Consider the following 18,883-nt stretch of genomic DNA (forward strand, 5'->3'; position numbering starts at 1 on the left):
GGATGTCTTATTTTTCCATGAAGAAGAATATGGTACACATTTATTGTTTATTGTTTTATTAAAAGATTACTCACACTTTCTGTCTGCTCCCGCTGCACTGCGGCCAACAGTGAGCTGTGCAGCGGCACCCGCCGCTACGGTCCAGAGTCCAGAGTTACGGTACTTTTGGGGGGCCTTATTTTCGGGGAGGCCTATTTTCGGGGGGATGCCTTCTATTTCAGCAAGAGGCAAAACTGTAAGTAGGTCTTATTTGGGGGGATGTCTGACGTTCAGAGAAACAGAGCAGTCTAATGGTCTAGAGGACAGAGCCTCTTGAGGTCATCAAATGGAACACAAGGAAGACTACAGATATGCTTTCTAAAAGTACTGCTTTAAAAAATGGTTTTGCCATTTGCCCTTCAGAGATACAATTGGTAGACATATAGAAATTATATCCCATGCTCTGCCAAATGTCAGACAACATAGTTATAATTTCTGAATAACTAAGTCCTTCCCATTGTACCTACATATTTTAGAACAATATACATGTATCTTCTAAGTATATTCACTGGTCGACACATATGAACTTCATCAAATAGAACATACGAGAATCAAATCAATTACATCTGTGGAAGGAGACAATGGAGACATTCAATATCATCGGTCAGAACAAGTCCAGGGACTGGCTGCTGAGCAGATCATCAATTGCTTTTATTCAAGTTCAAGTAGAAGCAAATTAAAACACAAACACCAAAGTACAGCCTTGTTTACGTACCACCTGACTCTAGAGAACATCTCAAAATAGAGTGGATGCACTGAGCATGAATAACCAAAGAGCACACACGTGTGGCATGGCATCACGGGCGTCATACAGGAAGGAAACAAAGGTCATTAAAGACACAGGAAAGAGGTTAGATTCCTGGGTGAAAAGACCTCGGTCCTTGGCTTCGCATGAGAAAGAATTCACGCTGACGCCTGGCGTGTGAGCCAAGTGGGTTTTTATAACGGACAGAAGAAGTTTCGGGTTTTACACAGCCCCCACAGGGCACTTCACCCCCACACGTGGAGACCTGAGGCCAAAGAAACCACAGCCGGGCCGAGAAGCGTTCAAGCAGACTACTTAAAATCAAGAATATCATAGGTCAGGGTTACATCCTTGCACCGTATTTATTCAATTTGTATATTAAGCAAATGGTCCAAGAAGCTGGCTCTAGAAAGCAGAACGTGGCAGCAGGATTAGAGAACGACTGGTTAACAGCCTGTGCTGTGAAGATGATACGGCCTTGCTGGAAGTGAGGAAGATATAAAGCACTTGCTGATGCAGATCCAAGACCGCAGCCTCCAGTATGGATTGAATCTCGATGTCATGGAAAATTCTAAATCCTCATCACTGGATCATGAGAAACAACATAAGCAACATGGTGATAAACGAAGAAAAGGTTCGAGTTTTCAACGATTTCGTTTTACTTTACTGCACAATCAGCATCCATGAAAGCAACAGTCAGGCCCAGTCAGATGCGCTGGGCCAATCTGCTGCCAAAGCCCTCGCTAAAACCCAGACCCGAACCCAAGCTTGCTGCCGCTGAGCCAGCCCAGCTCAGAGCGCCCGGAGGACTGAGCAGACCTCCTCCGAAGGGTTCCTAAGGCTGTATTGGTACAAGCACAGACTAGCACATCTTTCTCCTGCCAGCTCCCTGTCAGCGAACAACCACGTGCTTCACCACGGAGCCACCAGGGCTCCCCAAAGACCTCTTCAAAGTGTTAAAAAGGTGGACATGGTGCCTTGATGACCACAGTGCCCCTGGCCCAATCCATGGGATTGTCAACGGCCTCATCGGCATTCATCAGCTGGAAAATTTAAAAGGAAGAAGAATGGCTGCATTTGGATTACAGTGTGGGCACAGGATATTGAATATGCCACGGAGGGCCGGAGAATGAACACCTGTCTTGGGTGAAGTTCAGCCAGAAGCTCCTTGAGAGTGAAAATGGTGAGACTTTGTCTCCTGTGACCAGGAGAAACCAAAAACAGCCTAACTAACTTATTGCCGTTGAGTGAATGCTGACTCAGAGTGACCCTTCGTGGGTTTGCAAGCCTGTAAGTATTGACCGGGGCAGAAATCCTGGTCTTTCTCCCTCAGAGCTGCCAGTGGTTTCAAACTGCCGACCGTGCAGATCGTAGCCGAACACCTACCCACTATACCACCAGGGCTCCTGTTCCTGGAAAAGGGCAGCATGCTTAGTAGAGAGTCAGCCAAAGCGAAGACCACCCTCAGAAGATGGATTGGCACAGGGGCTGCGACAATGGGCTGGACCATCACAATTGTAGGGATGGCCCGGAACGGGGCAATGTTTTGTTCTGTTTGATACGTACGGTTCCTAATCGTTGCAACCAACTTGACAGCATTTAACAAACCAATCTCTTCCTACGTAATTTCATATTGATGCTTATTAGAAAAATCATATCTCTAAATACAGACAATATAAAGACCCAGCCAAAACCAAACCACCGCCATGGAGTTGACTCCGACTCACGGTAAGCTTCCATCGTGTCCCCAAGGTGGCATCTCTACGGGGCAGCAGGTTCCCCGTTCTCGTACAGAATGGCTGCTGGGTTTGAACTGCTGATCTGAGTCTAATATCTAATGAAAACAATACCGCCCACTTGAAACTCCCAGAAAATAGGGGAAAGATACCTTAGTAAGAAAAGGGATCTCCACTGGAGGGATTCCAACGATACTTCCTTCACTGGACAATGTCACAGACTATCTCTGTCATCATTGCTTGTGGCTGTTTTTTGTTTTTTACTGTATGTAATTGGTAGCTGATTGTACTAGGATTAAAAACAATAAACTTTCATGATAAAGCCAATGAGATTCATGGGCTATCCAGCAAAAAAAAAAAAAGAAAAGGGATCTCCCTGAACTTTCTAGTAAAGCCTTGACGTAAGCACCCTCGACACAAAAGATCAAATTCCACAGTTGGCACGAAGAGAGCAGAAAGCAATGACATCCTGAAGGTTCCACCAAGCTGTAGGGTCTCCTGCCTGAGCACCGAGTGACCAAAGTGCTGAAGCCTCCAGAAAGGTGAACCGTAGAAGAAGAAGACAGATAGAAAATGAATGACAGCATTCAGTCATCCTCATAAAGTAGCACTTTTTAAAAAACTAATCATTAAAATGTAGCTTCTTCACGGATAGTGGAGTTTCAATAGTCCAGGAGACTGCAGACTGTAGACAAAACCTGGTACGTTTGTGTATGTGTAGTTTTCTGAGATGTTAAAGCTTTACGGGAACAGACAGCCTCATCTTTCTCCCAAGGAATAGCAGGTGGGTTCAAACTGCTGCCCTTGGGGGTATCGGCTCATTGTGTAGCTCCCTGCACCAGCAGAGCAGTGCTTTTGTTTGTTTTATTAACCACAGGCTCTGATGAGACTTGAGCACAATTGAAAGGTTTACTCAACTGAACACCGTCAGAGCCAGGAAAAAGGCAGACTCCTGACTGTTTGCACGTCCTAGTCTCAAACATTGGTCGAAATGGAGACACAGCAGCATATATTAATCTAGTTAGTCAGACAATAAACACTGATTAAATGTCTCCGCCACAGCTGTTTCCCACAATATTTACAGTTAGCGGTAAGGATGGGATGAGAAAGGCATGGTTAGTGCTGGGACATAACGCCCAGACCTCTGGAGCTCAGAGGCCATCTGGACTTAGCTGAAGGGTTAATTAGGCCATCTAGTAATTGCCTGGTGTCACTGGTAAAATAAAATGTCATTCTGAGGTACTTTATTTTTCATAAACATAAGGAATCTAACTAGTGGTTCAGGGAGAGAGGAAGCAACCTGCAAATTCAGGGACCCTTTGATTAGGGTGAGCAAGATATTGTGGTAGGCAGAGAGAGACTCCAAAATGTATCTACACCTCTGACATGCAGGGATCAACGCTTCAACCCCGAGGGAGTTTTTCCTAGCCCATTGAAACAGCATTTTTAATGTTTCCACTCCACTTCTCTTTTTTCTCCCTGGCCACCCTCAAATGAATCGGGTCCCTACAGGAATATTTTCAGAGCTGATGATGGGGTCAAAGCAGCATATCTAGCTCCTTAAATTATTCTCACCTCCTTTTGGTAAATATCAACACATATAAAGTCATTTTCTTGAGATTCTTTAAGCTTCTAGGTTGGCCTTGTTTCTTATAGGATATAAAGGAGACTATGGAGCTGATACCAAGGACTCAAGTAGAAAGAAAATGTTTTGGAAATGATGATGGCAACATATGTACAGATGTGCTTGATACAGTGGATGTATGAATTGTTGTAAGAGCCTCCAATAAAATAATTTATTAAAATAAGTAAATAAAATAACTAACTCAAAGCATTAAATAATAAAAAATAAATTAAATTAAAATTTTTAACCAGAGAGAGAGAGACTATAGTGTTCCTTTACCCATTTAGACAGCAAATTCTCCTATTTTAAGCTGTTTTCAAAAATCTTTTGAAAACCACTAAACATATGCCTAAAACCTACAAATAGCAGAGATTTTGCTGGAGCAAATGAACTGCCAAAGAAGAGAAGAAACCTCAGGGACGTTTGAGACGAGACAAAGAGAAAAAAGTAAAAATATATAAACCTAAACCCAGACAATAATCTAGTCTGTCTTACCAGCGTTTGCAATGTAAAGACACTTATTTGAACATATGCTCATATATGAGGGACTTTAAAAGTTGGGAGAAAAAAATCAGTTATCTTTTCATACCAATTTTCCACACAAAAATTGGTGTTCCTTTTTTAGATCTCAGAAATTCAAGAAATTTGGGCGTTGGGGGGGGGGCCACAGTGTCAATATTTTCAAGAGATGTGAGATATCCCTCTGTAGTCATTGGTTATGATCTCACTGCGTATGTCCTTATATGGTAGTGTGAAGATACAGTGAACCCTCGTTTATCGCGGTTAATCGGTTCTAGACCCTACCGTGATAAATGAAATTCCGCGAAGTAGGATTCCTTATTTGTAAATCAAATATTTTCGTAGTTACAGCATAGAGGACATGAAAAAACACCCTTTAGTCACCATTACACTTGTATTACCCAATTTATTAAACAAAAAATGGAAAATACAGTAAAACATTTTGGACGTTACAATTATCATTTATAAGTGAAAGTAGCCGTAGCACGGATGTTTTTTTCCTCTTTACGGATGGAGCGAACGGAAGACTCATTCAAGTCGAAATGGCGTACAACCTCCACGATTTTCTTGCCATCTTTGATCATATCCAAAAGTTTTACCTTTTCCTGGATGGTGAGCATCTTCCTCTGGCGCTTATTTTTATTGTCAGAAGGCTTAGAAGAAGCAGCTCGTTTAGGAGCCATCATAGGGCTTAGATAAAATTTCTTAAAAATCGCAAACAATTACAGTACACTGTACAAAAGCAAAAATGCATCTGATACGTAGCTCCGATACATAGCGATGCAGACAGAAGCGTGTACAATATGAGCCAATCAGTGGCAGTAATGACAGAGCATGCGCTGTTACGCAAAAACCGCGATAGAGTAAAGCCGCGGAAGTCGAAGCGCGAAGTGGCAAGGGTTCACTGTATAGACAAGTACGTAAACATAAATGCTAAAGTATTATTGTACAACTGGTAGTTGTAGGATGTTATTGAGGCAACTGGAAGAAAGACATACCTAAATATTAACATCCAGATTGATGAATCACTGATATGTCAGAGGAGCCGTGATGCGTAGTGGAGTCCATGCTGGGCTGCGCTAACCACTGCGTTAGCCATTGGAAACCACCCAATGAGACTTCTTCCTCTGTGAAAAATTAATCTTCAAAACCCACAGAGACACCTCTACCCTGTTCTATGGGGTCAATACGAGTCAGAGTGAACTCCACGGCAGTGAGTTTGAGTTTATATACTAGGTTCTTTAGATGGTCCTTAAATGGGATGTATCATTTAAATTCCATAATGACCTTAAAGGAGTCGATATTATGGTAATTTAATTGTAGAGATGACGAAAGTAAGGCCCAGAGAGGTTAAGTAGTTAGACCAGACTCACATAGCTGGCGCACAGTGTTAAACTCCGGTGGTCGGACCTGGAAGCATATTCCCCTAACTCCCATACATGGGGCTGTGCATGCCTGCCATAGTGGCCGCCATGCCACCTCCGGTGATACCTGGTGGCCAGCAGTTCCCAGAAAATGTTCTCAGTGCTCACCAAGGACACTAAGCAATAAGGGGGACAGAGGCTTCCAAGAGCCTGCCCCCTGCGCCCTGATCCTCCTCCAGACCTCATGGTCTCATGTCACTCATAGTCCCCAGGAGGAGGGCTCACATGTTTCCTAGAAGAGATTCTACTTTCCACTTCCCTCAGGACTTATTTGTACAAGTTTGAGCAACCTGGAGTGCGAACACTCAGCCTCTCCTCTCCTCACAGCAGGGTCTGTCCATCTTCTCTGTCTTTGGACCTTCTGCTCACACTGGAAAACCACCAATGTTCCTCAGAGTGGACAACCCTGGACCAGGAGGAATATAGAATGGAGGGAATCCATTGATATGCTCAAGGGAGAAGACTGTACATTCTCCTTTTACCTCTTGTACTAGACCTCCCTTGGTCTCACTCTTCTGGGATCAGTCAAGTTAGGGCAGGAAATGAACTACCTGTCCTTGAGTACCGGTTGTTAGTGGCATACCTGAGTGTATCCTGTTACTATAGTTGCTTGGCTTAGGAGCCCCGTGGGATAGAAAACGCTTGCTGAACCGGGGGAGAAAAGCAAGGCTTACGGAGTGGAGCGGCTGTGATCGTAACGTAGGCTCCAGAGTCCCTCCCTCTCTCTCCACCTTAACAGATGGCGCCTAAACCACCCTTCAGCTTAGAACAAACAGATCTGTAACTGACTTTTACAATTACTGTGGAATGATATAAATGAAAGACATCCCTGGGAGCTTGAAAAGGCGCATTTTAAGATAAACACAGAAATATTTGGTACGGATTTGAGAAACGAGGTTTAAAATGTAACACATGCTAACATTTTGAGAGTGGTTCAGGTGTGGTTTAGAGAACATCGTGGTGATAACTCCGCTGCAGCTGGGCCTTAATAAGCAGGTCCAGAAGGCTCGAGGGCCATTTTAGAGAACCTGGTCCAGTTGCAAGACACTTTTTAAAACTGGCTTTGTGAGAGATCAGTCAACTTACTAAATTTCACTTCTACTCAAATGGCTTAAAGATGCAATTATCAATCAGCGATACCATATGGCAGCTCCACCCTCTGTATTTTATATTTTAATATCCAAACTCGCTACCAGTGAGTCAATGCTCACTCATAGCGACCCCCCATGGGTTCCTGAGACAGTAACTGTTGAGGTGAGTAAAGACCAGTCTTTCTCCTACAAAGCTGCTGGTGGTTTTCAGACCTTCCACCATGGGAATCACAGCCCAAAGCATAACCTCCATACCACCAGGGCTCCAAAAGAGCTATATTTTAATGTAGCTCCTTGATAATGATGCTATAAAATTTTTGCTAGGTCTTAGAAGTAAAATGAACTATAATGTACCTTTAGGATGGATAGAGTTTAAATGATAAACTGGATGATCAGGTATATTTGTTCAAAATTAATTTTTTCAAAAGTATGCCTATTTTAATCTGGGTTGACTAGAGGAACAAATTCATAGACACTCATATGTGTATAAGAAAGAGCTTTAAATACAAGAGCAATGGAATATTGAGAAAACATCCCAGCCCAGTCCAAATCAAGTCCATAAGTCCGATATTAGCCCATATGTCCAATACCAATCTATAAAGACCTCTTCAGACTCATGGAACACATGCAATGACGCCGAATGCAGAAAGATCTCAGGCCAGTGGGTGGAAAGTCTTGTGGATCCAGTGGCGGTAGAAGCATCTCAGCACTGGTGTGGATCTCCACGTGGCTTCTCCAGCTCTAGGGCTCTGACTGTATCTGTGTAGCTCCATCAGGCTGTGTGTCCCACCTCTAGCAAGCTAATTATCTCCTTAGCGCCTTCAAATGAGGTCATCAAGCTGCCACCTAATTAACAAGCTAAGCTCCACCCCTTCACTCTTAAGCCTCAAACTGACAAAGATTATGTAACTACCAAAGTTTCCAAAGTGAGTTAAGTGGTTGAAAAAAAAAAAATTTCAGTCCTTCCCAAATATTGTACAGATAGTATGATCGTTAATCATAGCCTTTAGGAGCTAGACAATATCTTAGCTATTTGGGGCATTTGCAGACATTGTATTCATTTATACACAAGTCGGGCAAAGTCCAGAGACCCAAAGTTTGTTATTAACAGAATGTGGGCTGGCCTCCACTTTTCCTGAAGCCGGTCCAACAACAGCGCTGTTGTTGTCTCTCAGTGGACCTGTCACCACAGTGCAGTCACAGGGGAGAGAAGGGCCCACACGCCAAGCCCTGCTTCCTCGCGGACACAGTGTGTGCCTCCCAGAGGGGAGAGACTTGCCCAGACTGGGTCCTGGAATTCGAAGCCAGGTCTGGTGTCACTTGATCCCAGGCTCCTCTCCCTGCCTCCAGGGCTATGCCAGAAGCGAAGTGCTGCATCTCCATTTTCCTTGATTGTTTTTTACTTGTTGGAAAATTCTTATCAATACAATTTATTACCCATGTAATTCCTTTTTCTTTTTTTTAAATAGCTGTTCCAGTTAAATCAGAGTTGGCAGTTGAAATTTTGGAGAAGGGGCAGGTCCGGTTTTGGATGCAGGCAGAGAAGTTGTCTGGCAATGCTAAAGTTAACTACATATTTAATGAGAAGGAAATCTTTGAAGGGCCGGTAGGTAGTACACTTTTTCGATTTTGTTTGAATGCATGATTGGATGATACCCTATTATAATACAGGTAAGTTGGGAAAACCACTAACAGTAGAGTTAATCATTCCCTCGGGTTAAAAAAACGTGGAAGGAACTACAGATGGATTCCATCCTTTTCTCCGAACAAAGACACTTCTGAAAATGAAGCCAGCGGCAGCTCTCAATCAGAGAAGCCCACAGAGGGTTTCTGAGGAGCCTCGTTTTTCTCCTGTTGACCTTGAAGTTAGCAGCGTGTCACCCACTACACCACCAGGGCTCCTTTGGAGAAGGAAAAGAGGTACTAATAAGAATGTAACAAAGTCAACAGTCATGAACCAAAAAAGCGAAGTGGTCTGTTATGTTCACCTTTGAAAACGGAGCTGCTCACCTGAGAAGGCCAAGGACCCAATATCCTTACCTGAACCAGCCGGGACCTGACACTGTTCTGAGCAAAGAGCCTCTACTGAACTAAAAAAAAAAGTAATAAATAGCTCCTGTATTGCTTTTCTGGTTAAAAAGAAGATATATACTTGTTTTCAAAGAGAAAAAAATGCAAATTCTTAAACATTTTGATATACATGTTAGTATACACATTTTTCTTTTTTTCTACTTTTGTGTGTCTGTCTGTTTTATAAAACCAAGCTAACCCTACTACCACAGAGTGGATTTTGATTCTTGGTGAATTCATTTTCAAAGGTGGACATAGCATACCAATAGCACAAAATAGTACTGCTCACTAAGGTTTCTGAGACCACATTCCCGTAGAGTGTCTGGTGGGTTGGAACCCCTGACCTTGAAGTTAACATTCAACCTGCTATTTTCCCAGGGATTTTTAGGTGAATATATGTGTGTGCCTAAGCATTTATATCTCAGTGTGTGTGTATACACACAAACACACACACATACATAAATACACACACATATACATTCATTTTGCTTTTAGTAGCAGGACTTGGTCTTTGATGCTCACACCAGCTCTCTTTGCATTTCATTGAAACTAGTTTTTCTAGAAAGCGCTGCTGCATCTGATCTGTATTTGTCCTCCTCACAAACCTCCCTTGGGCCAGGGTGGTACCAGCCACCAGTGACTCTGAAGACTGCCATTCGGTGGCTCTGGCACTGCCTCATGGGATTATAGTCGCAAATGTGAAACTGAAAGAGAGACAGGGGGTGTGGCTTGTGGCTATTAGGAGCAGCCCATTGAGCACCTTAGAAACATTTGAGGATTCCCGAATGAGGGAGAGATGACTGTGTAAGTAGCCGAAGAGTCTGCCTACCTCCATTTCTTTTCAACTCAAGTGTAAGTGCACTTGGAGCCAGCGGACGTCACTCATGCAGCCCCAGGGGGCCCTATCCTAACTATGTCTTTAAATGTGTTCCTCTGCTGCTATGATCACCATGGAGAAGGAGGAACAGCATTGCTGACAGCCCTCTCGGCCGCTCCAGCCATCAGAGCAGCCACTCATGTCCACGTGTGTGTAGACACACCACTCTTTACGTGTCCATATGTGCACACACACAGCACACCAAAGAGCTGTTTGTGTCGTGGCAATGGCCCCTACCCATACTATTCCGTTGGGTGACAATTACTGCCTTGGGCCAGACTCCCCCAAATAAAATCAGAAATAGAGATTCTTCAAGTGAAGTATTGAGGGAGTGATCTCGGGGGAGGGGAGTGAGGAAAGCACACATGTGAAGGACCCAGACAGGGAAGGATGGATCGAGGTTGGGAGGACAGACGGAGGCAAGGACGCTGAGCAGCAATGTGGTGTAAAAATGGCATGTTGGCAGCATCTTCTGACCTCCTCTACCTTCTCACGGGGCGGGAGGAGGGGGGGGCGGGGAATCATGAGTAGTGTCAACCACCAAGGCAAAAGTCAGACATGCCTCCCATCTGCAACCTTCCTCCCAACTCTGACCCCAGCCATCCCTCCCACAGCACTCTCCTCCTCTACTGGGTTACATAGCCTATTGCAAGGGCATAGAACTCAGACAATACACGCCGTCATGGGGTTTACTACAGAAGTGGCAGGTGACAATTCAGAATCAGAAGCAACTCAGCATACAGTTCTTCCCTTGGTGAGCCCTAAGCATCTCCCAGTGGGAGTTACAAAGCCCTTTACTCAAGGAGTCCTATTAAGAAATTCGCTCCACTGCGTGTGGTGTCAGGTGGGGACTGGCTTCAGCAGAGAGGCTCCGCAGCATGAACAGCACCACAGACGTGATCCGACACCTGAGCCGTCATTCTGTGATCTCTTATAGCAATGCCACCTTCATTCAAACCTGTTGTGGATTTTGTGCTTGTGTGCATAACAACCAGATTTATCTTTACTCTCAGGTGGGTGGGGAAGCTGTTCAAGCAATGTGATAAAATAAGTACAGAGCACTTTTAATTCATTAAGAGCAAATGGATTTCAAATGCTCTAGAAGTGTCTGTTATTTTCTTATGTCGTCAATATTTATTGATTGCCAATGATATGCCACCATGTACTAGATCCTGGGGACAGACCATGAAGAAAGTGCTGCCAAAAGTTTTACATCATTGGAAATCTAAAAGTAGCTACTAACAACACTTTATGCCTTGCAATAATAACATTTAATTTATATTTAAGAAATTAAATTTCAGACCTTTTAGTAATTCATTCTGGTTGCCCTCTAAGTAGTACATATATTCTACATAAAATTCCTTTTCCTTGGGAATAATGCTTGTCAAGACTTGCTCATCTTTAAAAACTGAAATCAGAAATGTTCTTAAAATTACAATTTTTTGAAGTGTACTTTTATCTCACTAGGCATATTGTTGTCAACATAAAGCATCTCTTTCACTAATGTCTCTATCTTTTCATTGTCCTTTGAAGAAATATAAGATGCATATTGACCGAAACACTGGTATCATTGAAATGTTCATGGAGAAGCTACAGGATGAGGATGAGGGGACGTACACGTTTCAGCTTCAAGATGGAAAAGCAACTGGCCACTCCACTCTGGTCCTCATTGGAGATGGTAAGAGCCCTGGGGATATGCACTGGCGCACTGTGCTCTGCTCTTCAAAGCAAATACTCCACGGCACCAAGTGGCTGTGTGAAACAAAACCTGAATTTGTAATTGACTTCCAATATTCAAAATGCAATTTCCAGTTTCTACTTTCCACAGAACCAAAGAAATGAAAATGATACCAAATTATTCCTGGCCCACAGGCAAGATTGCACTTAAATAATCTCTCATATAAATAAGCACTTATTACTAGAATCTTCCAGTGATTCCAGTGACAGTAATTCAACCACGACTATCTGTGTGTTTATGATACTGTTCTATGATACTGTTCTAACCTATGATACTGTTCTAAAGTGCATTCTTTGATACTGTTCTAAAGTGCAAGATACTGTTCTAACTATGATACTGTTCTAAACTATGATACTGTTCTATGATACTATGATACTGTTCTAACAAACTATGACACTGTTCTAAAGTGCATACTTTACAGACACACACACACATACACACAAGCAATGCATGCCAAAGCTATTAATCACACATTACAATAAGACTGTAGTAAATCTAAGGTGCCCTGGTGGCACTGGTAGGTAAGTGTTAGACTGCTAATCACAAGGTTGTTGGTTCAAACCCACCAGCTTCTCTAAGGGAGAAGGATGAGGCTGACTGCTCTGGGAAAGACTTACAACTTCGGAAACCCTGCAAAGGGTTGCTATGAATCAGAATCAACTAGATGGCAATCCTTGGTCTTTACTATAAGCCCTGTGGAAAACGACAAGATTTAAAATGTGTCATTTAACAGAACAATATAGGGGCTGGTCCGGGTTCTAGAACTGATACTATTCCGCCTGTTTCTATTTCACTGTTTTTAAGCTTCATGACCTTGCACAAGTTACTTCATCTTTTAAAATCTGTTTCTCACTCTATAAAGATTGAAAGCTAGTGGGGGGCCATCACAATGTGAAAGCATTCTAATAATGAATATAAATCACTTGGCACCGTGTGTGGCGTGTACATTTATGCTGCTCAGTTCAATTTCATCCTTCCTTGTGTCCAATTTCTAGTTTATAGAAAGCTCCAGAAAGAAGCTGAATTCCAGCGGCAAGAATGGATCAGGAAACAAGGTAAAATATAGGCAGTAGATAAAGAGAAAATCTGCAAGGTTTTTTTTAGATAAATAATCCAAGGTTATTTCTATAGCAAGTTAAAGATTGAAATAATATATATGGGCATATAAAAATAACTGGGCATATTCACATATTAATATTCATGTTTTCATTTTAAATGTTTTAACAACAAATTTAGAATTTTGTATTTTTAAATATCAAACAAAGTATATTTCAATTTAAAGGCAAATTTCAATTTTGCATGTGTGATGAATAGAGTGATGGTTGGTGTCGTTTCAAATTTTATAGGTCCACATTTTGCTGAGTATTTGAGCTGGGAAGTAACTGGGGAATGTAACGTACTATTGAAATGCAAGGTAAGCAATAGATAAATTTTTAATATTTGGTTCAAGTGAAATAAAGATAAAATAGAATGTGGAGAAAGGAGGATGAATTTTTCATTTTCCCCACTGTACCAGTATGATAAGCAACACATCCTTCCTGGTGAAAGCTACTGTAACATTAGTTGGTAAGAAATATTTAAAATAAAACATGAGAACATGGAAAGGCAGATGATCTGTTACCCATGTCCTCGTTAATAAGGACACAGAGTCTTTTAGTAACTATTAATCTCAGAAGGCTCTCACATTGTCTTTCTTCAAGTTAAATCTGTATTCTAAGTGAAAGATCAATGCCAGAACCATTCCAGCTACAATTTTCTGGGGTAGGTTTTAGTAGCCTCATACCTACTTGTGCTCACCAGAACCTTTGAGGGAACCACAGCTCTGATACTGGTTCTAAAACCAAGGTGCTGCCTTGATAAAGAAGCTGAATAAAGAGTTTGCCATTATAAGCTAGTGTGGTGAAGGCAGCTAATGGTACCCGACTATCAAAAGATACAGTGTCTGGGTCTTAAAGGCTTGAAGATAAAAAAGTGGCCATCTAGCTCAGAAGCAACAAAGCCCACATGGAAGAAGCCCACCAACCTGTGTGATCACGAAGTGCCAATGGGATCAGGTATCAGGCATCAGATAACCCAAAATAAACAGCCATGAACAAAGGGGGTCGGAATGGAGACCCAAAGCCCATCTGTAGACAATTGGACATCCCCTCACAGAAGGGTCACAAGAAAGAGATGAGCCAGTCAGGGTACAGTATAGCACTTACGAAACACACAGCATTCCTCTAGTTCTTTAATGCTTCCTCCAGTCCCACCCACCCCCAATATCATGACCCCCAAATCTGGCTAGACCAGAGCATGTACACTGGTGTGGATAAGAACTCTCAAACACACAGAAAGCAGGACAGATTAACCCCTCAGGACCAATGAGAGTAGCGATACCATGAGGGTAGTGGGAAGGTAGGGAGAGAAAGGGGGAACTGATCTCAATGATCGACGTACAACCCCCTGCCCCCAGGGGGACAAACAACAGAAACGCCGGTGAAGAGTGACGGTGAATAGTGTAAATTATGAAAATTATGAAAATAAAAATAATTTATAAATGAATGATGAAGAGTTCAGGAGGATGTGAAGGTGGGGGAAGGAGAGGGAAAAACAGGAGCTAATATCAAGGGCTCAAGTAGAAAAAAAGGTTTGGAAATGATGATGGCAACATATGTACAAATGTGCTTGATACGGTTGAAGTATAGATTGTTATGAGTTGTAAGAGCCCCCAATAAAATGATTTATTAAAATTTTTTAAAAGTTTACTATTCATAACCAATGGATTTATCAGGCCTTTGGAAAACTTTAGAGAAAAACATCTATTTAGCATTGTGTGTAAGGCTGGGTTGTCTAGAGAAACATACCAGTGCCACTCACATATGTATGTATAGGAAAGAGCTTTATATCAAGAAAGAATCTGATCTCAAGAAGGCATCCTGGCCGGGGCAAACTCGAGCCAATGGGGCCAGTGCTTGCCGGAGCCCTCTTCAGATGCACGTAGCTGCAGGCTGATGACAAAGAAAGGTGAAGCAGGGAACGGGGAGGGCACAAGCTGATGGGCACAGTCACTGGAAGCCAAGGTTGGGGGAAAGCTGGCAGGGTGCTGACAGCATTCAAGGATGGCCCGCCCATATGCAGCCACACCTGGAGGCAGGCACAGAGTCCCAGTAAAGTCCCAGTGAGGAGGAAGGCAAAGGGACAGAGAGAGAGAGAGGAGGGCCCCCCTGTGTCTCTCTTATAGAAAGGCAACATCCCCAAGGAGGAAGCATCAGGCTGTGACCTGATTGATAGGCTGGATTCCACCCCTTCCCAAGTGCACGTGGACGTAAAATCTGTTGCACATTCTAAACCATTTTGTACCTTAGCGCAGGGTTTTGCCATCAAAAATATTAGAAGAGGAACATTGGGGTGAGGCTGGAAGTTTGGGGTGATGGCCATTGGGGACTGAAAGACAGAAGCCTGGATTTAGTGGTATGGTATGCAACTCTCATTATAAAAACTCCCGATTCGACTTCTTGCTGACTGCTGGTGAGTCCTCTCCCAACTCAGGCACAATGGAATGCTGCCTGACCCTGTGTCATGTCCATGGTCAGTTGAGATCAGACCATTGTGATCACAGAGTTTTCACTGGCTTGACTTTGGGGGAGTAGATCATTCAAACCATTCTTCCTAGTCCATCATAATCTGTGAGCTCCCCTGAAATTCATTCAGCATTGTAGCAACCTTCAAGCTTTCATTGACAAATGGGTGGTGGTATGAGGTTCATGGGCTTGAAAACGAACCTCACCCTGAAGGCAGGAATTCTGCTACAGAACCAACATTGCTCTCCTAAATCCTTCCTAGATAGTATACATCCAAAGAGGCAGCACTCTATCAGAAATATATAAGAAAAATCAATTGTGGGCTTTAGCTTTCCAGAAACCATAGAATATGGGAATACATTCTTAATGCCCTATACAATATTAAAAACCTGCTCAGTCTTCCTCACAGCCTGGCAAAGGCTCTGGAGAAAAATCCTTCTTAGGCAACAGCTAAAAATCCTCACTCTCTCCCTCCGCATGCTGCTCACTGCCATGCTGTTCTTGCTCATTTCCTTGTCCACTGTCTCACCCAGGAAGTCTTCCCTCCCCCAGGAGCCCACACATATGCCCTCTCGCCATCTGCCCTACCTGTAGTAGCCCCCCTGACCCCCCACCCTGGGAAGTGCCCACTGGTGTCCCTTTCTCATGGCATCCTGTTCAGTCCTCGGAAGAAGCCGAGCAAACAAAAGGAGCTCCTGATCCGTTTGAAATATTCGAACATTATTTCTTTATGTTGTCCCAAGAAGGAATGTCCTTCTTTCTGCTTCTCTGACAAAATCCATCTTAGGACCCAACTCAACGGTATTCCCTCCCCCTCTGGGCCCAAGCAGAGTGAAACTCCCTTTGATTCCCCAGAGCGCTTTGTTGCATGAGTATAACAGCTATGCATGGCCTTATATTTGAATCTGAGCCATAAACCTTCAGACTCAACAAGACTGCCCATGGCCCCATTGCTACTAATCTTAGAGGAACATGGAGCAGACACCCTGACGCACCGGGAAGGAGCAGTGCACAGGACTCCTTCGGCCAGGAGTCCTTTCAGGGCTCAGCGAAGGAGTCCAAGTCAGGGAGTGTTTCTCCTCACCTGCCCCTCACATGACAACGGATGTGCAAAGAAATAAGATCCCTCTAAAGCAGGTCTGCGAAGCTCCACGGCTTTACAAATGTAATGCCCCAAGGACCCACCAGTGCCGGTAACAACTCCCTAGGCAGGGTTTCCAAAGTGATGGAGAGAGGAATAGCCGAACTACCGGAGTGGCTTCGCTCAAGGAAGCCCCAGGCTGTCGGTCCAGATAGAGCTCTGCGATGGAGGTCATTTTTCTCATGAATAACGTTGCCTAGTAACAGAGTCACATTCAGGAACCAATTTCCAGGGTTATAAAGAATGTTTGCATGTACAGGTTCACTCCACAATTGCTAGGGTCGTTCTTACATTAACTTATTAGCTGAAAAAGATTAGCATTTTAAAGCCAAGATATCCTTGTTTATAATGAGATTTAACATATCTTCCTCTCTGTTTTATAGTTATAGCTCCTCTTTAGGCACTGGTAGATACGTTTGTCCAGTTGTTCATGGGATCTTTGGAACTAGTTGTTTTTATATTACATATGTGAGGCTATTGGTTATTTATATCATCGTAATTGTGCTGGAAATACATGGTTCTATTCTTCTTTGAAAAACATCAGATTTGGAGGGGGGAAATGAGGAGCTGATATCAAGGGCTCAAGTAGAAAGTAAATGTTTTGAAAATGTTGTTGGCAACAAATGTACAAATGTGCTCGACACAGTGGATGGATAGATGGATGGATGGATGGATTGTGATAAGAACTGTATGAGCCCCCCATAAGATGATTTTTTTAAGTGGAAAAAAAGAGAAAAACATCAGATTTGGAAACATTTCAGATAAAGCTCAAGACCACTGACCACCTAGCGTCTTTCATGCCATTCAAAATGTGTTATGATTGATGTGCGGATATGGGCTTGAATGAGTTTCCTCAAAATTGCTAAGAATGAATTTACCAAATCATATATCTTCTTCACAATCAATTATATATAATGCTTCCTTTATCTTTTATTAAAATTTCAGATAGATTGGGGATTACTTGTTCTGTTCTTTTGGTGAAGCCATTTGTTTCAAACACAGGCTCTTTTGATCAGATGGAGTGTGCCGTCCTTTGTGCCTCAGATTTACTTTTAATCCGAGTGTGAATGTCAGTGTATGGGCACTTATCTATTCTTGCTTTTTGTCTCTACTGCTGGAAAGAGAGATGCTGTTGATGTAGGGTTATTCGTTCCCATCCACTTTATTCTAAACACTCTCCTCAATTAAAGTAGCTTTCAGCTGATTCCTTGAGACATCTTAACTTCTACTCCTTCTGCAGCTTGCTGAACTGAGAGCCGTCTGTTCTATATCAACAAGATCTTGTCTCAAGACAATAATTGTGTGTTTTTTTTCTTTTAGGTGGCAAATATTAAGAAGGAAACGCATGTTGTGTGGTACAAAGATGAGAGAGAGATATCAGTGGATGAGAAACATGATTTTAAGGATGGTATATGTACCCTGCTTATAACAGAGGTAGGTGATGTCAATGTGAAAATGTCGTATATTAGTTCTGCACCCTCCTTCTATTCTCTCAAAGAAGCATAGACTAGATCGCGTGTTCCTTTCTTGCTGGGGGACTCATGGTGCCTTACTTCTTGTTCCTGAGACCCCTGACCCTGCCATCTCCCGCCCGTCACCACCACTGAAACAAAACAAACAGAACTGTGGAGACGTTCGAGATGGTCTCTCTTTATGAAATAGGTAGATAGGACATATTGGCTAGGCATGAGTCCTGCCTTTCTTTTATATGGGTGGGTGGCAGGGCAGTTACATGACGCCTTCTCTGTTGGCAACTTAAACTTCATAATAACTTGATCCCTAAAGACACAAAGGCCATCAGCTACTGCATTCACTGAAGTACGGATTTTATCTACTTTCTGTCTAAACGAGCACAGCTTTCAAATATATGTGAACATTAAAAAAATTTTTTTGAACATTTGTTTTGAGAAATGAAGGCAAAGTAAAAGTTTAGGACTTTGAACCTCAAATGAATTAATTATAGCTTCAGTGGGTCATCTGTAAACAGAAATAAATCAATAAGTAATCAGTACTGCTCGCTACTCTATCCTGACCCAGGGCCAGCATCAGCTCCGTGGCCAGATGCTCATTCAAAATGGGTTTGGGGGTGGCTTCGTGAAGCACAGGGCTATAAGCATGCAACCATCATACCATGGGGCCCTGATCAGTTGCAATGTGGTTTATCTATTCTCTACTCAGTTTTCAAAGAAAGATGCTGGATTTTATGAAGTGATCCTGAAAGATGACCGAGGGAAAGATAAGAGCAGATTAAAGCTTGTGGATGAAGGTCAGCCCACCAACTGCTGAGCTCCGTTGTGCGTGTTCAGTGGGGGGGGG

The 18,883-nt window shown here is 42.9% G+C and overlaps 1 protein-coding gene across 2 annotated transcripts in view; it reads left to right on the top strand.

Annotated features, from left to right (window-relative positions):
• The window catches only part of MYOM1 (myomesin 1), a 178,278-nt gene that overhangs the window by 145,128 nt on the left and 14,267 nt on the right, over window positions 1-18,883 (top strand). For both annotated transcript variants that reach the window (XM_045296152.1, XM_030887323.2), the window contains 6 exons: window positions 8,648-8,784; window positions 11,659-11,803; window positions 12,859-12,918; window positions 13,210-13,277; window positions 17,888-18,001; window positions 18,746-18,833. In XM_045296152.1, coding sequence (XP_045152087.1) covers window positions 8,648-8,784; window positions 11,659-11,803; window positions 12,859-12,918; window positions 13,210-13,277; window positions 17,888-18,001; window positions 18,746-18,833 — 612 coding nt within the window. The remainder of the gene's footprint in view (window positions 1-8,647; window positions 8,785-11,658; window positions 11,804-12,858; window positions 12,919-13,209; window positions 13,278-17,887; window positions 18,002-18,745; window positions 18,834-18,883) is intronic.

This window comes from Echinops telfairi, unplaced genomic scaffold (genome assembly GCF_000313985.2).
Source record: "Echinops telfairi isolate 266 unplaced genomic scaffold, ASM31398v2 ScPeMD7_7400;HRSCAF=8409, whole genome shotgun sequence".
Lineage (NCBI taxonomy): Eukaryota > Metazoa > Chordata > Mammalia > Afrosoricida > Tenrecidae > Echinops > Echinops telfairi.